The following is a 20,346-nucleotide window of genomic DNA, read 5'->3' on the forward strand; positions in this document are numbered from 1 at the left end:
TCACCAATATAAAGAAATTACATAAGGAAATCTTGGCTTCATCTTCACCCTCCATGGCAATTCGCGCTTCATCAACAAATCATGATCTTCCAAGCTTTCCCACCTCTTTTGGGATCCTTCAATTCCAATACCATGTACTTGATCTTCTCAAAACCATGACCAAACCTGCATAATAAACAAAACCCTCCAGCATTCAGTTTCATATCAACACAGGTCCATCAATATGCCAACCAAAGTAAACATAAGGCTTAGTGCATCACTAGTTCAACACATGAAAACCTATTGCAGTCCAAACATAAACAGGTTTAAGTCAATTTCATTCATACAAACTGTCCACAACCTATCCAACTAACCTATCCTAACAATTCCATACAGTTCCTAACCAACATTCCAAGTGAGTTTTGTCCTAACAATCACCTCCCAACAACCTTGAAATCACAACAGAAAAGAAAACCAAATACACACACACTAACACACATACCATTGTTGAAACCACACACTAGAATCAATCCCGCCATCAAATTCTTACCCGCCATTTTCAAAACCATACCGCCCTGCACCATCATAAATAAACCAGTCCTAACTTCTTATCAATCCATACATATTGCACAGGTCAAAGTCATGTAATACAAGAAAAAACCAAAACAGTATCATTTCATATCATTTTCAAACCAATTCACTTCTAACATAAAACAGTCTCTACCTCTAACCGTACCATAGCATTCGAAATTAACCCTCAACTGTAACGCCCGGAAAAATAGTTATTTGCTTAATTTAGATATTTGTGATGTTTTCTGAAATTTTTGCGTTTTGGGACGATTTAGTCGGTATTAGTTCGGGATAGCGGATCGACATTTAATCGATAATTTTAATATTTTTAGTATTAGAAATATTAATGAGTTAATATTTAGCGTTTTGGGAATTTTCTGAGTAATTAAGTTTAGACCGGAAATATGAGACACTGTGTAATAAGTCGGTATATTAAAATAATCGAATTTTATTTTAATTGAGTTTTAGTGGAAGTATTATTTTTATATTAAGTGTGGAAATAATATTGGGCTTAATTAATGACATCTTTAGGTATTAAGGGGGTATATTTTATTAGGCCCATTTGGGTATTAATAATTAAAATAGTTTATTTTTTTAAAAATAAAAGTAGAAGAGAGGTAGAGAGAAGTAGTGGTATCAGTAAAAGAAAACAAAGAGCAATCCGAGGGAGAGAAAGTAAAGAGGGGTTAGGGTTTGAAGAGGAGACCCAAAGTGTTGCTCTAAAGTGCATTTTTTCTCCAATTTTCAATTGAATCTTCTTAGAGCTGCACTCAATCCAAGGTAAGGGGGGATTCTTTCTACCTAAATGGGAATTTGATGCATTTTATGTGGGTTTAGGGTATAGATTATCATTGGGTTGTTAAATTTTATTTGCTGTCATTGTTTGAAAATATTGCTGTTCATATAAAAATGGAATTGAAATTGGATTTGACCAATAGATTATCACTTTTGCGTTTTATACTATGTGTTGTCTCTGTTCACTTTGTTTTCTAATTCACCCATATGCCATATACCATTTCTAAGTTTTCATGCTATCATTTAAAATATATATACTGATCTAATGCAATTAGGATTGAAACCATAAAAATGAGATAGCATATAATGGAAATACAACATGCTGAATTTGTTTCTTTTCTGTCCGTATATTGACTTGTTATGTTGTTTGCTTCTAGTTCTCATATGGACATTGTTCTATTCATGTTCCATGCTGTGCATAAAGGTTTTATATAATGACATATTAAAATTGGATATGAACTTAAATTATGAGAGGAAAAATATTAGAAACATAGAATGTTAGAAATTGAAAAATAAAAAAATAAAATAAAATGAATAGAAATATAAATGAATTGAAATTAATATAATATAATTATTAATTGGTTGATTTAATTAATAGTAGAATTAATCTAAATAAGTCTAGTTGGTTAGAAAATACTTAGACTTAGATTAATTATTCGGTTTATCGGTAAATTGCGATATCTTGAGAATTTGACCGTAAATGTGTTTTGGTTGAACATTTACGTTGAGAATAATATATTGAGATGTCAATGATGTTGTTTTGATAATTAAAGTTATCTCTAATTGAGTTAGATGTTAATTTGGAAGTTGTTTTAGCTTATTTAATATATTGGCATATTGTGATTATTTTGCGAATTGGTCGCAATTTGTGATTTTGTTTTGGATGCTTCTGTTGCGATTAATGTTGTGATTTCCAATATGATTATTTTGTGCATTCTTATGTGAATAGCCTCATAGTGTGAATTATAGCAAATTTTGATATTATGTATATAACGCTATGAATTGATAAGTTGTGTTGTGAGCCTTTGGCTAAAGTGGAACGGTGTGATGTTGATATGTGATCGTGGTTGTGTTGTTGATATGTCGTTGTTTCGTTGTCGAATTGTGGTCGTTGTATATTTCCGCATAGCATAGCATAACATAAAGTTGAACGGTGTGATGTTGATATGTGACCGTGTTGAAGGCTTTGCCTTATGCCTCGGAATTACTGGCAATGTTCTAAGTTGGGAGTTTTACTCCAATGGTACCACATGCATATGCATAGTTGAGTTGCATTCGAGTTGTTGTTGGTCGAAGTTGTTGTCTATGCATTGTGATGCTTATGTGTTGATTTGTTGAAGATGCCGATGTGTTGATATCAAGACTATTCTTTGATGATGTTCTTTGTGTTGTTTATGTTGATGTTGTGTGAAACGGTGATTCATTTATATTCCTTACCTAATATATGATTTATCATAATCCTATTTATATAGTTTGATATCTCACCCTTTCTGTTTGAATGTTGCCTCCACGTGGGTAACGTGCAGGTAATCCAGATGAGTAGCTGTTTCTGCTTATAGTCGAGTTTTGGGTGTCATTGCTCTGATACGTAGCACTCGGGGGGAAATGAACACTTGCTTGATGTTGTTATTTGCTTATTGAACCTTATGATGTATTTGAGGATTTGTTTGTATTGTTTCTTTTTATGATTCAAAAGATGTTATGTCTTAATTGTTGAATCATTGTGAATCTGTTGCATGTTGAACCTAAGTTTGGGTTATGCTTTGAATACTATGTTATTCAAAAGTAGAGGTATATGTTATGAGTTTTGTTCACTCCAATCCTGATAGTGTTATGTATTAGTTTAAAAAGCATGACAGGTTTATGTTTATGTTGAATGTGTGACATCCTGATTTTGTTGAGAATTTTTATACTCTGATTTTTCCGCATAAATGTTTGGGGTAGATTTGGGGTGTTACATTAGTGGTATCAGAGCAGGTCGGTCTTGTCCGGCCAAGTGTCGAGTCGTAGTGTAGTCTAACAATCGTGTATTGTTGTCTGTGCTGATTGCTTTTGTGTTGTAGTGACGCTATGGCTGGGAGGAATGATGCTGCGATAGCTGCTGCTTTGGAAGCGATGGCTCAGGCTATGCAGAACCAACCGAATGCTGACGAGAATGCTGGATCTCGTAGTTTGGCGACTTTCCAAAGGGAGAATCCGCCGGTGTTCAAGGGTACGCATGACCCTGATGGTGCTCTTGATTGGTTGAAGGAGCTCGAGCGAATCTTCCGTGTTATGGATTGCACTCCTGCTCAGAAGGTCAGATATGGAACTCATATGCTGGCTAAGGAAGCTGATGATTGGTGGTTGGAGACACTTGCTAGGTTGGAGTTTTCAGGTGAGGAAGTCACTTGGAATGTGTTCCGTAGGGAATTTCTGAGGAAGTACTATCCTGAAGATGTTCGGGGTAAGAAAGAGATAGAATTCCTAGAGTTGACGCAAGGGAACAAGTCTGTGACCGAGTATGCTGCCAAGTTCACTGAGTTGATTAAGTTCTATCCTCACTTTGATGGCGAAGGTGCTGAATTTTCTAAGTGCATCAAGTTTCAGAATGGGTTACGCTCGGATATCAAGAAGGCTGTTGGGTACCAAAAGATCCGTTTGTTTTCTGATTTGGTTGACAGTTGTAGGATCTTTGAGGAAGATAGTAATGCTCATCACAAGATGGTTAGTGATAGAAGGGGCAAGAATCAACAAAGCCGTGGGAAACCGTATGATGCTGGTAAAGGGAAACAAAGAGTTACTCATGGTCAGAGGTCTAGTGGGGGAGATGCTCCTGCTAGGATTGTATGTTTCAAATGTGGTCAACCTGGTCATAAGAGCAATGCTTGTACTGCTGATGCGAGGAAGTGTTTCAGATGTGGTAAGATGGAACATGCAATGTCTGATTGCAAGCATAAGGACATGGTATGTTTCACGTGTGGCGAAGAGGGACACATTGGTAGCTAGTGTCCAAAGAAGAAGGCACAATCCGGTGGAAAGGTGTTTGCTTTAGCTGGGACTCCTACAACTAGTGGAGACCGACTCATCAGAGGTACATGTTTCATTAATAGTACTCCTTTAATCACTATTATTGATACTGGTGCTACTCATTGTTTTATTGCTTCTGATTGTGTTGAAAGATTGGGTCTTATGTTGTCTTCCATGAATGGAGAGATGGTTGTCGATCTTCCAGCTAAGGGATCGGTGACTACTTCTCTGATGTGTTCAAAGTGTCCTTTGTCGATCTTCGACAAAGACTTCGCTGTTGACTTGATTTGTTTGCCGTTGAGTGGATTAGATGTAATCTTGGGTATGAATTGGTTAGAGTATAACTATGTTCATATCAACTGTTTTAACAAGTCCTTGAGGTTTTCTTCTCCCGAGGAAGAAGGAGTTGGTTTGTTGACTGGTAAGCAGTTGAGGCAATTGATGCAAGACGAAGCACAAATGTTCTCATTGATGGCGTCATTGTCTTTTGAGAATCAAGTTAGAATTGACGAGTTAAAGGTGGTGCGGGAATTTCCTGATGAAATTCCTGATGTACCTCCAGAAAGAGAAGTTGAGTTTGCGATTGATCTTGTACCTGGTACCAGACCTGTTTCTATGGCACCGTACAGGATGTCTGCATCTGAGTTATCTGAATTGAAGAAGCAATTAGAAGAGTTGCTTGAGAAAAAGTTTGTAAGACCAAGTGTATCGCCGTGGGGAGCGCCCGTGTTGTTAGTAAAGAAGAAAGATGGGAGTATGAGACTTTGTGTTGATTATCGGCAGTTGAATAAAGTGACGATCAAGAACAAGTATCCGCTTCCAAGAATTGATGACTTGATGGATCAATTGGTGGGTGCTAGTGTGTTTTCTAAAATTGATTTGAGGTCCGGATATCACCAGATTAGAGTAAAAGAAGATGATATTCAGAAGACCGCGTTCAGGACTCGGTATGGACACTACGAGTATTCGGTGATGCCCTTCGGTGTTACTAATGCGCCGGGAGTATTCATGGAGTACATGAATCGTATTTTTCATACTTACTTGGATCGGTTTGTAGTGGTATTCATTGATGACATTCTGATTTACTCTAAATCTGAAGAAGAGCATGAAGAGCATCTGAGAATTGTGTTGCAAGTTCTGAAAGAGAAGCAGTTGTATGCCAAGTTGTCTAAGTGTGAATTCTGGTTGCATGAAGTTAGTTTCCTTGGTCATGTCATTTCTGGTAGTGGCATTGCCGTGGATCCTTCTAAAGTTGATGCTGTGTTACAATGGGAAGCTCCGAAGTCAGCTACTGAGATTAGAAGCTTCTTGGGTTTAGCCGGTTACTATAGACGGTTTATCGAGGGATTTTCTAAATTGGCACTTTCGTTGACAAGATTGACTTGCAAGGGAAAAGTTTTTGTGTGGGACATTCGATGCGAAGAAAGTTTCAATGAGTTGAAGAAGAGGTTGACGTCGGCTCCGGTTTTGACTTTGCCTAATCCAGGAGAGCCTTTTGTTGTGTACTGTGATGCTTGTTTGATGGGGTTAGGTGGCGTGCTCATGCAGAATGGTAAAGTGGTTGCTTATGCGTCTAGGCAATTGAGAACTCATGAAAAGAATTATCCTACGCATGATCTAGAGTTAGCTGCAGTGGTCTTTGTGTTGAAAATTTGGAGACATTATCTTTATGGTTCGAGATTTGAAGTGTTTAGTGACCATAAGAGTTTGAAGTACCTTTTTGATCAGAAAGAGTTGAATATGAGGCAGCGAAGGTGGTTAGAATTATTGAAGGATTATGATTTCGGTTTGAATTATCATCCCGGAAAAGCTAATGTTGTGGCCGATGCTTTAAGCCGAAAGACCTTGCATATGTCGGCTATGATGGCTAAGGAGTTGGAGTTGATTGAGCAGTTTCGAGATTTGAGCTTAGTTTGTGAAGTGACACCACATAGTGTTATGTTGGGAATGTTAAAGATTAACAATGACTTTCTCGACAATATCAAAGAGGCTCAGAAGCTAGATGTGAAGTTGGTGGATTTGATGGTAGGAACCGATCGACTTGAGAAGGATGATTTCAAGTTAGATGCGCATGGTGTGTTGAGATTCCGAGATCGTATTTGTATTCCTGCGATGAAGAGATTAAGAAAGTGATTCTTGAAGAGAGTCATAGAAGCAGTTTGAGTATTCATCCAGGAGCTACAAAGATGTATCAAGATTTGAAGAGTTTGTTTTGGTGGCCTGGTATGAAACGTGATGTGGCACAGTTTGTGTATGCTTGTTTGACTTGTCAGAAGTCAAAGATTGAGCATCAAAAGCCTGCAGGGTTGATGCAACCGTTAGAAGTTCCAGAATGGAAATGGGATAGCATTTCGATGGACTTTGTAACAGGATTACCTAATACCTTGAGAGGATTTGATTCGATTTGGGTGATTGTTGATAGGCTTACGAAGTCGGCACACTTTATACCTATTAACATCACATTCCCGATTACGAAGTTAGCAAAGATATATGTCAGGGTGATTGTAAAGTTGCATGGTGTTCCTTTGTGTATTGTGTCGGATAGAGATCCGAGGTTTACTTCTGATTTCTGGAAGAGTTTGCAAGAGGCGTTGGGTTCTAAGTTGAGGTTGAGTACGGCGTATCATCCACAGACAGATGGTCAGACCGAGAGGACTATTCAGTCATTGGAGGATTTATTGAGAGCATGTGTTCTTGAGCAGGGAGGTTCGTGGGATACATATCTTCCGTTGATTGAGTTCACTTACAATAACAGTTACCATTCTAGTATTGGGATGACACCTTTTGAGGCGTTGTATGGTAGGAGGTGTAGGACTCCGTTATGTTGGCATGAATCGGGTGAGAGTGTGGTACTTGGACCCGAGATTGTTAGGGAGACTACTGAGAAAGTGAAGCTTATTCGAGATAAGATGAAAGCTTCTCAAAGTAGGCAGAAAAGTTACCATGACAAGAGGAGGAAAGATTTGGAATTCCAAGCTGGTGATCATGTACTTTTGAGAGTCACACCTGTGACTGGTGTTGGGCGAGCTCTGAAGTTTAAAAAGCTCACTCCTCGTTTTATTGGTCCGTATCAAATATCAGATCGAGTTGGGAAAGTTGCTTACCGTGTGGCGTTACCACCAAATCTTGCTAATTTGCACGATGTGTTTCATGTGTCACAACTCCGAAAGTATGTTTCCGATCCGTCTCATGTGATTCAGATGGACGATGTGCAAGTGCGTGATAATCTCACAGTGGAGACGATGCCTGTGCGAATTGTGGATCGTGAGATGAAGACTCTAAGAGGTAAAGAGATTACATTGGTGAAAGTTGTTTGGTTAGGAGCAGCTGGTGAAAGCTTGACATGGGAATTAGAGAGCAAGATGCGAGATTCCTATCCCGAGTTATTTGAATCAGGTAAATTTCTATTTTCGAGGACGAAAATATTCTAGTGGGGGAGAGTTGTAACGCCCGGAAAAATAGTTATTTGCTTAATTTAGATATTTGTGATGTTTTCTGAAATTTTTGCGTTTTGGGACGATTTAGTCGGTATTAGTTCGGGATAGCGGATCGACATTTAATCGATAATTTTAATATTTTTAGTATTAGAAATATTAATGAGTTAATATTTAGCGTTTTGGGAATTTTCTAAGTAATTAAGTTTAGACCGGAAATATGAGACACTGTGTAATAAGTCGGTATATTAAAATAATCGAATTTTATTTTAATTGAGTTTTAGTGGAAGTATTATTTTTATATTAAGTGTGGAAATAATATTGGGCTTAATTAATGACATCTTTAGGTATTAAGGGGGTATATTTTATTAGGCCCATTTGGGTATTAATAATTAAAATAGTTTATTTTTTTAAAAATAAAAGTAGAAGAGAGGTAGAGAGAAGTAGTGGTATCAGTAAAAGAAAACAAAGAGCAATCCGAGGGAGAGAAAGTAAAGAGGGGTTAGGGTTTGAAGAGGAGACCCAAAGTGTTGCTCTAAAGTGCATTTTTTCTCCAATTTTCAATTGAATCTTCTTAGAGCTGCACTCAATCCAAGGTAAGGGGGGATTCTTTCTACCTAAATGGGAATTTGATGCATTTTATGTGGGTTTAGGGTATAGATTATCCTTGGGTTGTTAAATTTTATTTGCTGTCATTGTTTGAAAATATTGCTGTTCATATAAAAATGGAATTGAAATTGGATTTGACCAATAGATTATCACTTTTGCGTTTTATACTATGTGTTGTCTCTGTTCACTTTGTTTTCTAATTCACCCATATGCCATATACCATTTCTAAGTTTTCATGCTATCATTTAAAATATATATACTGATCTAATGCAATTAGGATTGAAACCATAAAAATGAGATAGCATATAATGGAAATACAACATGCTGAATTTGTTTCTTTTCTGTCCGTATATTGACTTGTTATGTTGTTTGCTTCTAGTTCTCATATGGACATTGTTCTATTCATGTTCCATGCTGTGCATAAAGGTTTTATATAATGACATATTAAAATTGGATATGAACTTAAATTATGAGAGGAAAAATATTAGAAACATAGAATGTTAAGAAATTGAAAAATAAAAAAATAAAATAAAATGAATAGAAATATAAATGAATTGAAATTAATATAATATAATTATTAATTGGTTGATTTAATTAATAGTAGAATTAATCTCAATAAGTCTAGTTGGTTAGAAAATACTTAGACTTAGATTAATTATTCGGTTTATCGGTAAATTGCGATATCTTGAGAATTTGACCGTAAATGTGTTTTGGTTGAACATTTACGTTGAGAATAATATATTGAGATGTCAATGATGTTGTTTTGATAATTAAAGTTATCTCTAATTGAGTTAGATGTTAATTTGGAAGTTGTTTTAGCTTATTTAATATATTGGCATATTGTGATTATTTTGCGAATTGGTCGCAATTTGTGATTTTGTTTTGGATGCTTCTGTTGCGATTAATGTTGTGATTTCCAATATGATTATTTTGTGCATTCTTATGTGAATAGCCTCATAGTGTGAATTATAGCAAATTTTGATATTATGTATATAACGCTATGAATTGATAAGTTGTGTTGTGAGCCTTTGGCTAAAGTGGAACGGTGTGATGTTGATATGTGATCGTGGTTGTGTTGTTGATATGTCGTTGTTTCGTTGTCGAATTGTGGTCGTTGTATATTTCCGCATAGCATAGCATAACATAAAGTTGAACGGTGTGATGTTGATATGTGACCGTGTTGAAGGCTTTGCCTTATGCCTCGGAATTACTGGCAATGTTCTAAGTTGGGAGTTTTACTCCAATGGTACCACATGCATATGCATAGTTGAGTTGCATTCGAGTTGTTGTTGGTCGAAGTTGTTGTCTATGCATTGTGATGCTTATGTGTTGATTTGTTGAAGATGCCGATGTGTTGATATCAAGACTATTCTTTGATGATGTTCTTTGTGTTGTTTATGTTGATGTTGTGTGAAACGGTGATTCATTTATATTCCTTACCTAATATATGATTTATCATAATCCTATTTATATAGTTTGATATCTCACCCTTTCTGTTTGAATGTTGCCTCCACGTGGGTAACGTGCAGGTAATCCAGATGAGTAGCTGTTTCTGCTTATAGTCGAGTTTTGGGTGTCATTGCTCTGATACGTAGCACTCGGGGGGAAATGAACACTTGCTTGATGTTGTTATTTGCTTATTGAACCTTATGATGTATTTGAGGATTTGTTTGTATTGTTTCTTTTTATGATTCAAAAGATGTTATGTCTTAATTGTTGAATCATTGTGAATCTGTTGCATGTTGAACCTAAGTTTGGGTTATGCTTTGAATACTATGTTATTCAAAAGTAGAGGTATATGTTATGAGTTTTGTTCACTCCAATCCTGATAGTGTTATGTATTAGTTTAAAAAGCATGACAGGTTTATGTTTATGTTGAATGTGTGACATCCTGATTTTGTTGAGAATTTTTATACTCTGATTTTTCCGCATAAATGTTTGGGGTAGATTTGGGGTGTTACATTAGTGGTATCAGAGCAGGTCGGTCTTGTCCGGCCAAGTGTCGAGTCGTAGTGTAGTCTAACAATCGTGTATTGTTGTCTGTGCTGATTGCTTTTGTGTTGTAGTGACGCTATGGCTGGGAGGAATGATGCTGCGATAGCTGCTGCTTTGGAAGCGATGGCTCAGGCTATGCAGAACCAACCGAATGCTGACGAGAATGCTGGATCTCGTAGTTTGGCGACTTTCCAAAGGGAGAATCCGCCGGTGTTCAAGGGTACGCATGACCCTGATGGTGCTCTTGATTGGTTGAAGGAGCTCGAGCGAATCTTCCGTGTTATGGATTGCACTCCTGCTCAGAAGGTCAGATATGGAACTCATATGCTGGCTAAGGAAGCTGATGATTGGTGGTTGGAGACACTTGCTAGGTTGGAGTTTTCAGGTGAGGAAGTCACTTGGAATGTGTTCCGTAGGGAATTTCTGAGGAAGTACTATCCTGAAGATGTTCGGGGTAAGAAAGAGATAGAATTCCTAGAGTTGACGCAAGGGAACAAGTCTGTGACCGAGTATGCTGCCAAGTTCACTGAGTTGATTAAGTTCTATCCTCACTTTGATGGCGAAGGTGCTGAATTTTCTAAGTGCATCAAGTTTCAGAATGAGTTACGCTCGGATATCAAGAAGGCTGTTGGGTACCAAAAGATCCGTTTGTTTTCTGATTTGGTTGACAGTTGTAGGATCTTTGAGGAAGATAGTAATGCTCATCACAAGATGGTTAGTGATAGAAGGGGCAAGAATCAACAAAGCCGTGGGAAACCGTATGATGCTGGTAAAGGGAAACAAAGAGTTACTCATGGTCAGAGGTCTAGTGGGGGAGATGCTCCTGCTAGGATTGTATGTTTCAAATGTGGTCAACCTGGTCATAAGAGCAATGCTTGTACTGCTGATGCGAGGAAGTGTTTCAGATGTGGTAAGATGGAACATGCAATGTCTGATTGCAAGCATAAGGACATGGTATGTTTCACGTGTGGCGAAGAGGGACACATTGGTAGCTAGTGTCCAAAGAAGAAGGCACAATCCGGTGGAAAGGTGTTTGCTTTAGCTGGGACTCCTACAACTAGTGGAGACCGACTCATCAGAGGTACATGTTTCATTAATAGTACTCCTTTAATCACTATTATTGATACTGGTGCTACTCATTGTTTTATTGCTTCTGATTGTGTTGAAAGATTGGGTCTTATGTTGTCTTCCATGAATGGAGAGATGGTTGTCGATCTTCCAGCTAAGGGATCGGTGACTACTTCTCTGATGTGTTCAAAGTGTCCTTTGTCGATCTTCGACAAAGACTTCGCTGTTGACTTGATTTGTTTGCCGTTGAGTGGATTAGATGTAATCTTGGGTATGAATTGGTTAGAGTATAACTATGTTCATATCAACTGTTTTAACAAGTCCTTGAGGTTTTCTTCTCCCGAGGAAGAAGGAGTTGGTTTGTTGACTGGTAAGCAGTTGAGGCAATTGATGCAAGACGAAGCACAAATGTTCTCATTGATGGCGTCATTGTCTTTTGAGAATCAAGTTAGAATTGACGAGTTAAAGGTGGTGCGGGAATTTCCTGATGAAATTCCTGATGTACCTCCAGAAAGAGAAGTTGAGTTTGCGATTGATCTTGTACCTGGTACCAGACCTGTTTCTATGGCACCGTACAGGATGTCTGCATCTGAGTTATCTGAATTGAAGAAGCAATTAGAAGAGTTGCTTGAGAAAAAGTTTGTAAGACCAAGTGTATCGCCGTGGGGAGCGCCCGTGTTGTTAGTAAAGAAGAAAGATGGGAGTATGAGACTTTGTGTTGATTATCGGCAGTTGAATAAAGTGACGATCAAGAACAAGTATCCGCTTCCAAGAATTGATGACTTGATGGATCAATTGGTGGGTGCTAGTGTGTTTTCTAAAATTGATTTGAGGTCCGGATATCACCAGATTAGAGTAAAAGAAGATGATATTCAGAAGACCGCGTTCAGGACTCGGTATGGACACTACGAGTATTCGGTGATGCCCTTCGGTGTTACTAATGCGCCGGGAGTATTCATGGAGTACATGAATCGTATTTTTCATACTTACTTGGATCGGTTTGTAGTGGTATTCATTGATGACATTCTGATTTACTCTAAATCTGAAGAAGAGCATGAAGAGCATCTGAGAATTGTGTTGCAAGTTCTGAAAGAGAAGCAGTTGTATGCCAAGTTGTCTAAGTGTGAATTCTGGTTGCATGAAGTTAGTTTCCTTGGTCATGTCATTTCTGGTAGTGGCATTGCCGTGGATCCTTCTAAAGTTGATGCTGTGTTACAATGGGAAGCTCCGAAGTCAGCTACTGAGATTAGAAGCTTCTTGGGTTTAGCCGGTTACTATAGACGGTTTATCGAGGGATTTTCTAAATTGGCACTTTCGTTGACAAGATTGACTTGCAAGGGAAAAGTTTTTGTGTGGGACATTCGATGCGAAGAAAGTTTCAATGAGTTGAAGAAGAGGTTGACGTCGGCTCCGGTTTTGACTTTGCCTAATCCAGGAGAGCCTTTTGTTGTGTACTGTGATGCTTGTTTGATGGGGTTAGGTGGCGTGCTCATGCAGAATGGTAAAGTGGTTGCTTATGCGTCTAGGCAATTGAGAACTCATGAAAAGAATTATCCTACGCATGATCTAGAGTTAGCTGCAGTGGTCTTTGTGTTGAAAATTTGGAGACATTATCTTTATGGTTCGAGATTTGAAGTGTTTAGTGACCATAAGAGTTTGAAGTACCTTTTTGATCAGAAAGAGTTGAATATGAGGCAGCGAAGGTGGTTAGAATTATTGAAGGATTATGATTTCGGTTTGAATTATCATCCCGGAAAAGCTAATGTTGTGGCCGATGCTTTAAGCCGAAAGACCTTGCATATGTCGGCTATGATGGCTAAGGAGTTGGAGTTGATTGAGCAGTTTCGAGATTTGAGCTTAGTTTGTGAAGTGACACCACATAGTGTTATGTTGGGAATGTTAAAGATTAACAATGACTTTCTCGACAATATCAAAGAGGCTCAGAAGCTAGATGTGAAGTTGGTGGATTTGATGGTAGGAACCGATCGACTTGAGAAGGATGATTTCAAGTTAGATGCGCATGGTGTGTTGAGATTCCGAGATCGTATTTGTATTCCTGCGATGAAGAGATTAAGAAAGTGATTCTTGAAGAGAGTCATAGAAGCAGTTTGAGTATTCATCCAGGAGCTACAAAGATGTATCAAGATTTGAAGAGTTTGTTTTGGTGGCCTGGTATGAAACGTGATGTGGCACAGTTTGTGTATGCTTGTTTGACTTGTCAGAAGTCAAAGATTGAGCATCAAAAGCCTGCAGGGTTGATGCAACCGTTAGAAGTTCCAGAATGGAAATGGGATAGCATTTCGATGGACTTTGTAACAGGATTACCTAATACCTTGAGAGGATTTGATTCGATTTGGGTGATTGTTGATAGGCTTACGAAGTCGGCACACTTTATACCTATTAACATCACATTCCCGATTGCGAAGTTAGCAAAGATATATGTCAGGGTGATTGTAAAGTTGCATGGTGTTCCTTTGTGTATTGTGTCGGATAGAGATCCGAGGTTTACTTCTGATTTCTGGAAGAGTTTGCAAGAGGCGTTGGGTTCTAAGTTGAGGTTGAGTACGGCGTATCATCCACAGACAGATGGTCAGACCGAGAGGACTATTCAGTCATTGGAGGATTTATTGAGAGCATGTGTTCTTGAGCAGGGAGGTTCGTGGGATACATATCTTCCGTTGATTGAGTTCACTTACAATAACAGTTACCATTCTAGTATTGGGATGACACCTTTTGAGGCGTTGTATGGTAGGAGGTGTAGGACTCCGTTATGTTGGCATGAATCGGGTGAGAGTGTGGTACTTGGACCCGAGATTGTTAGGGAGACTACTGAGAAAGTGAAGCTTATTCGAGATAAGATGAAAGCTTCTCAAAGTAGGCAGAAAAGTTACCATGACAAGAGGAGGAAAGATTTGGAATTCCAAGCTGGTGATCATGTACTTTTGAGAGTCACACCTGTGACTGGTGTTGGGCGAGCTCTGAAGTTTAAAAAGCTCACTCCTCGTTTTATTGGTCCGTATCAAATATCAGATCGAGTTGGGAAAGTTGCTTACCGTGTGGCGTTACCACCAAATCTTGCTAATTTGCACGATGTGTTTCATGTGTCACAACTCCGAAAGTATGTTTCCGATCCGTCTCATGTGATTCAGATGGACGATGTGCAAGTGCGTGATAATCTCACAGTGGAGACGATGCCTGTGCGAATTGTGGATCGTGAGATGAAGACTCTAAGAGGTAAAGAGATTACATTGGTGAAAGTTGTTTGGTTAGGAGCAGCTGGTGAAAGCTTGACATGGGAATTAGAGAGCAAGATGCGAGATTCCTATCCCGAGTTATTTGAATCAGGTAAATTTCTATTTTCGAGGACGAAAATATTCTAGTGGGGGAGAGTTGTAACGCCCGGAAAAATAGTTATTTGCTTAATTTAGATATTTGTGATGTTTTCTGAAATTTTTGCGTTTTGGGACGATTTAGTCGGTATTAGTTCGGGATAGCGGATCGACATTTAATCGATAATTTTAATATTTTTAGTATTAGAAATATTAATGAGTTAATATTTAGCGTTTTGGGAATTTTCTAAGTAATTAAGTTTAGACCGGAAATATGAGACACTGTGTAATAAGTCGGTATATTAAAATAATCGAATTTTATTTTAATTGAGTTTTAGTGGAAGTATTATTTTTATATTAAGTGTGGAAATAATATTGGGCTTAATTAATGACATCTTTAGGTATTAAGGGGGTATATTTTATTAGGCCCATTTGGGTATTAATAATTAAAATAGTTTATTTTTTTAAAAATAAAAGTAGAAGAGAGGTAGAGAGAAGTAGTGGTATCAGTAAAAGAAAACAAAGAGCAATCCGAGGGAGAGAAAGTAAAGAGGGGTTAGGGTTTGAAGAGGAGACCCAAAGTGTTGCTCTAAAGTGCATTTTTTCTCCAATTTTCAATTGAATCTTCTTAGAGCTGCACTCAATCCAAGGTAAGGGGGGATTCTTTCTACCTAAATGGGAATTTGATGCATTTTATGTGGGTTTAGGGTATAGATTATCCTTGGGTTGTTAAATTTTATTTGCTGTCATTGTTTGAAAATATTGCTGTTCATATAAAAATGGAATTGAAATTGGATTTGACCAATAGATTATCACTTTTGCGTTTTATACTATGTGTTGTCTCTGTTCACTTTGTTTTCTAATTCACCCATATGCCATATACCATTTCTAAGTTTTCATGCTATCATTTAAAATATATATACTGATCTAATGCAATTAGGATTGAAACCATAAAAATGAGATAGCATATAATGGAAATACAACATGCTGAATTTGTTTCTTTTCTGTCCGTATATTGACTTGTTATGTTGTTTGCTTCTAGTTCTCATATGGACATTGTTCTATTCATGTTCCATGCTGTGCATAAAGGTTTTATATAATGACATATTAAAATTGGATATGAACTTAAATTATGAGAGGAAAAATATTAGAAACATAGAATGTTAGAAATTGAAAAATAAAAAAATAAAATAAAATGAATAGAAATATAAATGAATTGAAATTAATATAATATAATTATTAATTGGTTGATTTAATTAATAGTAGAATTAATCTCAATAAGTCTAGTTGGTTAGAAAATACTTAGACTTAGATTAATTATTCGGTTTATCGGTAAATTGCGATATCTTGAGAATTTGACCGTAAATGTGTTTTGGTTGAACATTTACGTTGAGAATAATATATTGAGATGTCAATGATGTTGTTTTGATAATTAAAGTTATCTCTAATTGAGTTAGATGTTAATTTGGAAGTTGTTTTAGCTTATTTAATATATTGGCATATTGTGATTATTTTGCGAATTGGTCGCAATTTGTGATTTTGTTTTGGATGCTTCTGTTGCGATTAATGTTGTGATTTCCAATATGATTATTTTGTGCATTCTTATGTGAATAGCCTCATAGTGTGAATTATAGCAAATTTTGATATTATGTATATAACGCTATGAATTGATAAGTTGTGTTGTGAGCCTTTGGCTAAAGTGGAACGGTGTGATGTTGATATGTGATCGTGGTTGTGTTGTTGATATGTCGTTGTTTCGTTGTCGAATTGTGGTCGTTGTATATTTCCGCATAGCATAGCATAACATAAAGTTGAACGGTGTGATGTTGATATGTGACCGTGTTGAAGGCTTTGCCTTATGCCTCGGAATTACTGGCAATGTTCTAAGTTGGGAGTTTTACTCCAATGGTACCACATGCATATGCATAGTTGAGTTGCATTCGAGTTGTTGTTGGTCGAAGTTGTTGTCTATGCATTGTGATGCTTATGTGTTGATTTGTTGAAGATGCCGATGTGTTGATATCAAGACTATTCTTTGATGATGTTCTTTGTGTTGTTTATGTTGATGTTGTGTGAAACGGTGATTCATTTATATTCCTTACCTAATATATGATTTATCATAATCCTATTTATATAGTTTGATATCTCACCCTTTCTGTTTGAATGTTGCCTCCACGTGGGTAACGTGCAGGTAATCCAGATGAGTAGCTGTTTCTGCTTATAGTCGAGTTTTGGGTGTCATTGCTCTGATACGTAGCACTCGGGGGGAAATGAACACTTGCTTGATGTTGTTATTTGCTTATTGAACCTTATGATGTATTTGAGGATTTGTTTGTATTGTTTCTTTTTATGATTCAAAAGATGTTATGTCTTAATTGTTGAATCATTGTGAATCTGTTGCATGTTGAACCTAAGTTTGGGTTATGCTTTGAATACTATGTTATTCAAAAGTAGAGGTATATGTTATGAGTTTTGTTCACTCCAATCCTGATAGTGTTATGTATTAGTTTAAAAAGCATGACAGGTTTATGTTTATGTTGAATGTGTGACATCCTGATTTTGTTGAGAATTTTTATACTCTGATTTTTCCGCATAAATGTTTGGGGTAGATTTGGGGTGTTACATCAACAGTCTTTTAGTGAAATTCCTAATTACTAACCATAAGGATGTTCAGCTTTTGGTTTAAAAACATTGAATTCTACCAACAGTTTCACTTACTAACTATTAACAGAAAAAAACAGAAGTTCTGATAACCAAAGGACTCAACCGATTCCAGTTCAGCTATAACTAACCAAACCTCTAAACCCACTTGCAACTAATAGAACCTACTAACTACCACCAGCTCATCCTAACCGATTTTGTAACAGGAAAATAACTAACCTAGTAACTAATTCAACTCACCACAACTGACTGAGTTTGTCAGTTAACTCAGTGAGTCTACCCTAACTGAATCCAAACCTCCCTGTAACAACCTTCAATCCTAGTCAGCAATCTCCAAACCTATCTAACTGAAACCGAACCTCACTCCAAACCTAACTCACCCGAGCCTACACCCTATATAATCTCCATTCCCTCCATAATTCAAACTTCAACCATTTTTCACGCCACTTCCATCCATCTCTCACCACTCTCTCATTCTAACATCTCCTTCATCTTCTTCACACTCATCTTCAACCTCACTCTACCTTCTCCACTCTCAGAACTCTCCCTCTCCAGTTATCCTCACCTCACCATACGCACGCTTTCAGAGCTGTTGAAGTTCATCACCAGAACTTCAACAAAGCTTGTGCGAAACCACTGTCCATTCTCAATTCAATTCGCTCACGCACTCGACACGCAACAACAACAACACAACAGTTCACCGATAAATCAAAAAAGAAGAAGAACTCCAGAAGAAGAAGAAGACCACGGACGATATGCACAAGAGGGGAGAATCAACACAAAAGGCAAACCGAAGAGTAATCGAGATTTAACCTGAACAATTTCTGGAGAGCATCACAGTTCCTCCACCGGTGTTCTCGTCATCTCGCAAGCGTCTCCATTCCAGGTACGCCTCATCCTCGCCGTCTTCACTTGACTATTGTTACCATGGTGAGGTATTAAGTTGCCTGAACACTTCCCCCATGATTTCACCCCTTAATTCGCTTCCGTTGCCATTAACTTCGTTTTTTGCTAGATCTAGGGTTCATTTGTTGTCTGGATTAGAGAGGATTAAGAGAGAATCGGAGAATTTAGGGTTAAGGATTGGAAAGAGGAGGTTAAGGCGGAGGGGATGACGGAAAGTATTGAACGAAAGGCCGTGCTCCGCCGCCTCCGGCGCGGTGGAGCGATTTCCGGCGAAGGGATCGGGAAGGAGAGGGCTCGAGAATGAGGGGAAAGAATGTGAAGAGTCACAAATTTTGACTCTGAGACCTAACTCTAAAACGCACCGTTTCATCCTTTTTTTTAAATTTTAATTTTAGTTTTATTTTCTGATAATTGAGTAGGAGGTACTTTGGGGCCAAGATTGCTATTCCACACCCCTCTGGCCCGTTACACTCCATAAAATCTGAACAAAGATAAACCTCTGGGCCTGAATGCTATCACTACCCCTAAGGCCCGTTGCTACACATTTTTGTTAGCAAAAAATCTGTTACTCCAAAAACGCCCCTGGGCCTCCAGCTGAGTGGGCTTGCGCCCCAATCACTCTTTGCACCCTTCTTTTAGGTATGCACCTCCCTGTTTTCCTCTTATCTTTATTAACAAATGGATATTTTAGTTAGTTTTTATCTTTTTTCTTCTAGACATTAAAAATGCTATTTTTTCCTATTAATATTGAGACTCTAATACAATTGTTGACACATAAGAATGTTCATAAAAAATATTAGTTTTTAGGCTAATCATTTTAATTCATTTTGTTCAAATTAGAACTCATTTTCTCTCTCATAAAAATTAATAAAAATAATAGTACTTTTAATTCGCTTTTGTGCTATATTTTGACTTGTTCTTTTTCATGCTATTTTCAATATTCTACTTAGCGCTTTATTTTTCATGTTTCTTTTAAATCCTAACCTTAGGTAGAAACCATGATAATATTAGGTAGAAATTCCCATTCATATTAGGCTAGTTTACTTAGGCTAGTTTCTTTTTCTTTTTCAACATAAAACATCTAAAAATATTCAAATAAACTCCCATTAAAAAACACCAAGAAAATACTTAAAACACTAATATCAAAGTGAAAATTCTTAAAAAGGGAATGGAAGCTTGAACGTCCCTTGCTTAAGGGAATGTTCGAGTGCTTGGATCTTCCTTGCTTAAGGGTCCCATTCAGGCGTAAGTTCCCAACTTCTAAAAAACACCAACCAAAGAGTAACTCGAGTTTCCCTTGCTTAAGGGATTTCCTCGAAACACTCAAACTCTCTCTCTCTCTCTCTCTCTCTCTCTCTCTCTCTCTCTCTCTCTCTCTCTCTCTCTTATCTCGCTTTCTTAAGGGCACCGTTATTTCCGCTCCATTGCATCCTAGGCTGTCCCCTTATGCAAGAGCGCGAACGTTAACGCCGCCCAACTAAAAAACACAAAAACAAACAAAAACATATGAGCCGAACTACGGTCGCTCTGATTCCTGAAAAGGATACGTAGGCATCAAGTCGCGGGGCTTGAACGAGCACATTTGTAAATAAATCCTTCTTTTCCCCGTATTTCTTTTGCATTCATTCGTATGTAGACATAGACATAGTACACACCCTTTAGATAGAAACAAACATAGGTGGATACCATCGAGTACGATGGGCGCGAGGGGTGCTAATACCTTCCCCTTGCGTAACCGACTCCCGTACCTTGATTCTCTGGTCGCAAGACCCTGTTCCTTCCTTTGCTAGGTTTTCTGATATTCCTTTCCCTTATGGGATAAATATATTGGTGGCGACTCTGTTCATTTTTCGCGAGCGTGCGACAGTTAGGAAGATGTTCAACATATTTATGATGAATGTGTAATTATAACATTGTGTCTTTAATTAAATCAAAAGTTTATTAATATATAATTAATTTTTTATCTCCACTAATAATTTTTGATTTGTAAA

General features: G+C 37.6%; 2 protein-coding genes across 2 annotated transcripts; both read left to right on the forward strand.

Annotated features, from left to right (window-relative positions):
* The first annotated feature begins 1,156 nt into the window (after positions 1-1,156).
* On the forward strand, positions 1,157-10,219 carry LOC131620333 (uncharacterized). The gene is made up of 3 exons (XM_058891376.1): positions 1,157-1,329; positions 3,408-4,417; positions 9,926-10,219. The coding sequence occupies exon 2, from the start codon at positions 3,415-3,417 to the stop codon at positions 4,330-4,332; it is 918 nt and encodes a 305-aa protein (XP_058747359.1). The 5' UTR covers positions 1,157-1,329; positions 3,408-3,414; the 3' UTR covers positions 4,333-4,417; positions 9,926-10,219.
* LOC131620334 (uncharacterized) lies at positions 8,227-17,273 on the forward strand. The gene is made up of 3 exons (XM_058891377.1): positions 8,227-8,383; positions 10,463-11,472; positions 16,980-17,273. The coding sequence occupies exon 2, from the start codon at positions 10,470-10,472 to the stop codon at positions 11,385-11,387; it is 918 nt and encodes a 305-aa protein (XP_058747360.1). The 5' UTR covers positions 8,227-8,383; positions 10,463-10,469; the 3' UTR covers positions 11,388-11,472; positions 16,980-17,273.
* The last annotated feature ends 3,073 nt before the right edge of the window (positions 17,274-20,346 follow it).

Source organism: Vicia villosa, linkage group LG7 (assembly GCF_029867415.1).
Source record: "Vicia villosa cultivar HV-30 ecotype Madison, WI linkage group LG7, Vvil1.0, whole genome shotgun sequence".
In the NCBI taxonomy this organism is placed as follows: Eukaryota; Viridiplantae; Streptophyta; class Magnoliopsida; order Fabales; family Fabaceae; genus Vicia; species Vicia villosa.

Excerpts from the sequence above, each read along its gene's own strand:
- LOC131620333 (XM_058891376.1), top strand. The coding sequence starts at position 3,415 with ATGGCTGGGAGGAATGATGCTGCGATAGCTGCTGCTTTGGAAGCGATG.
- LOC131620334 (XM_058891377.1), top strand. The coding sequence starts at position 10,470 with ATGGCTGGGAGGAATGATGCTGCGATAGCTGCTGCTTTGGAAGCGATG.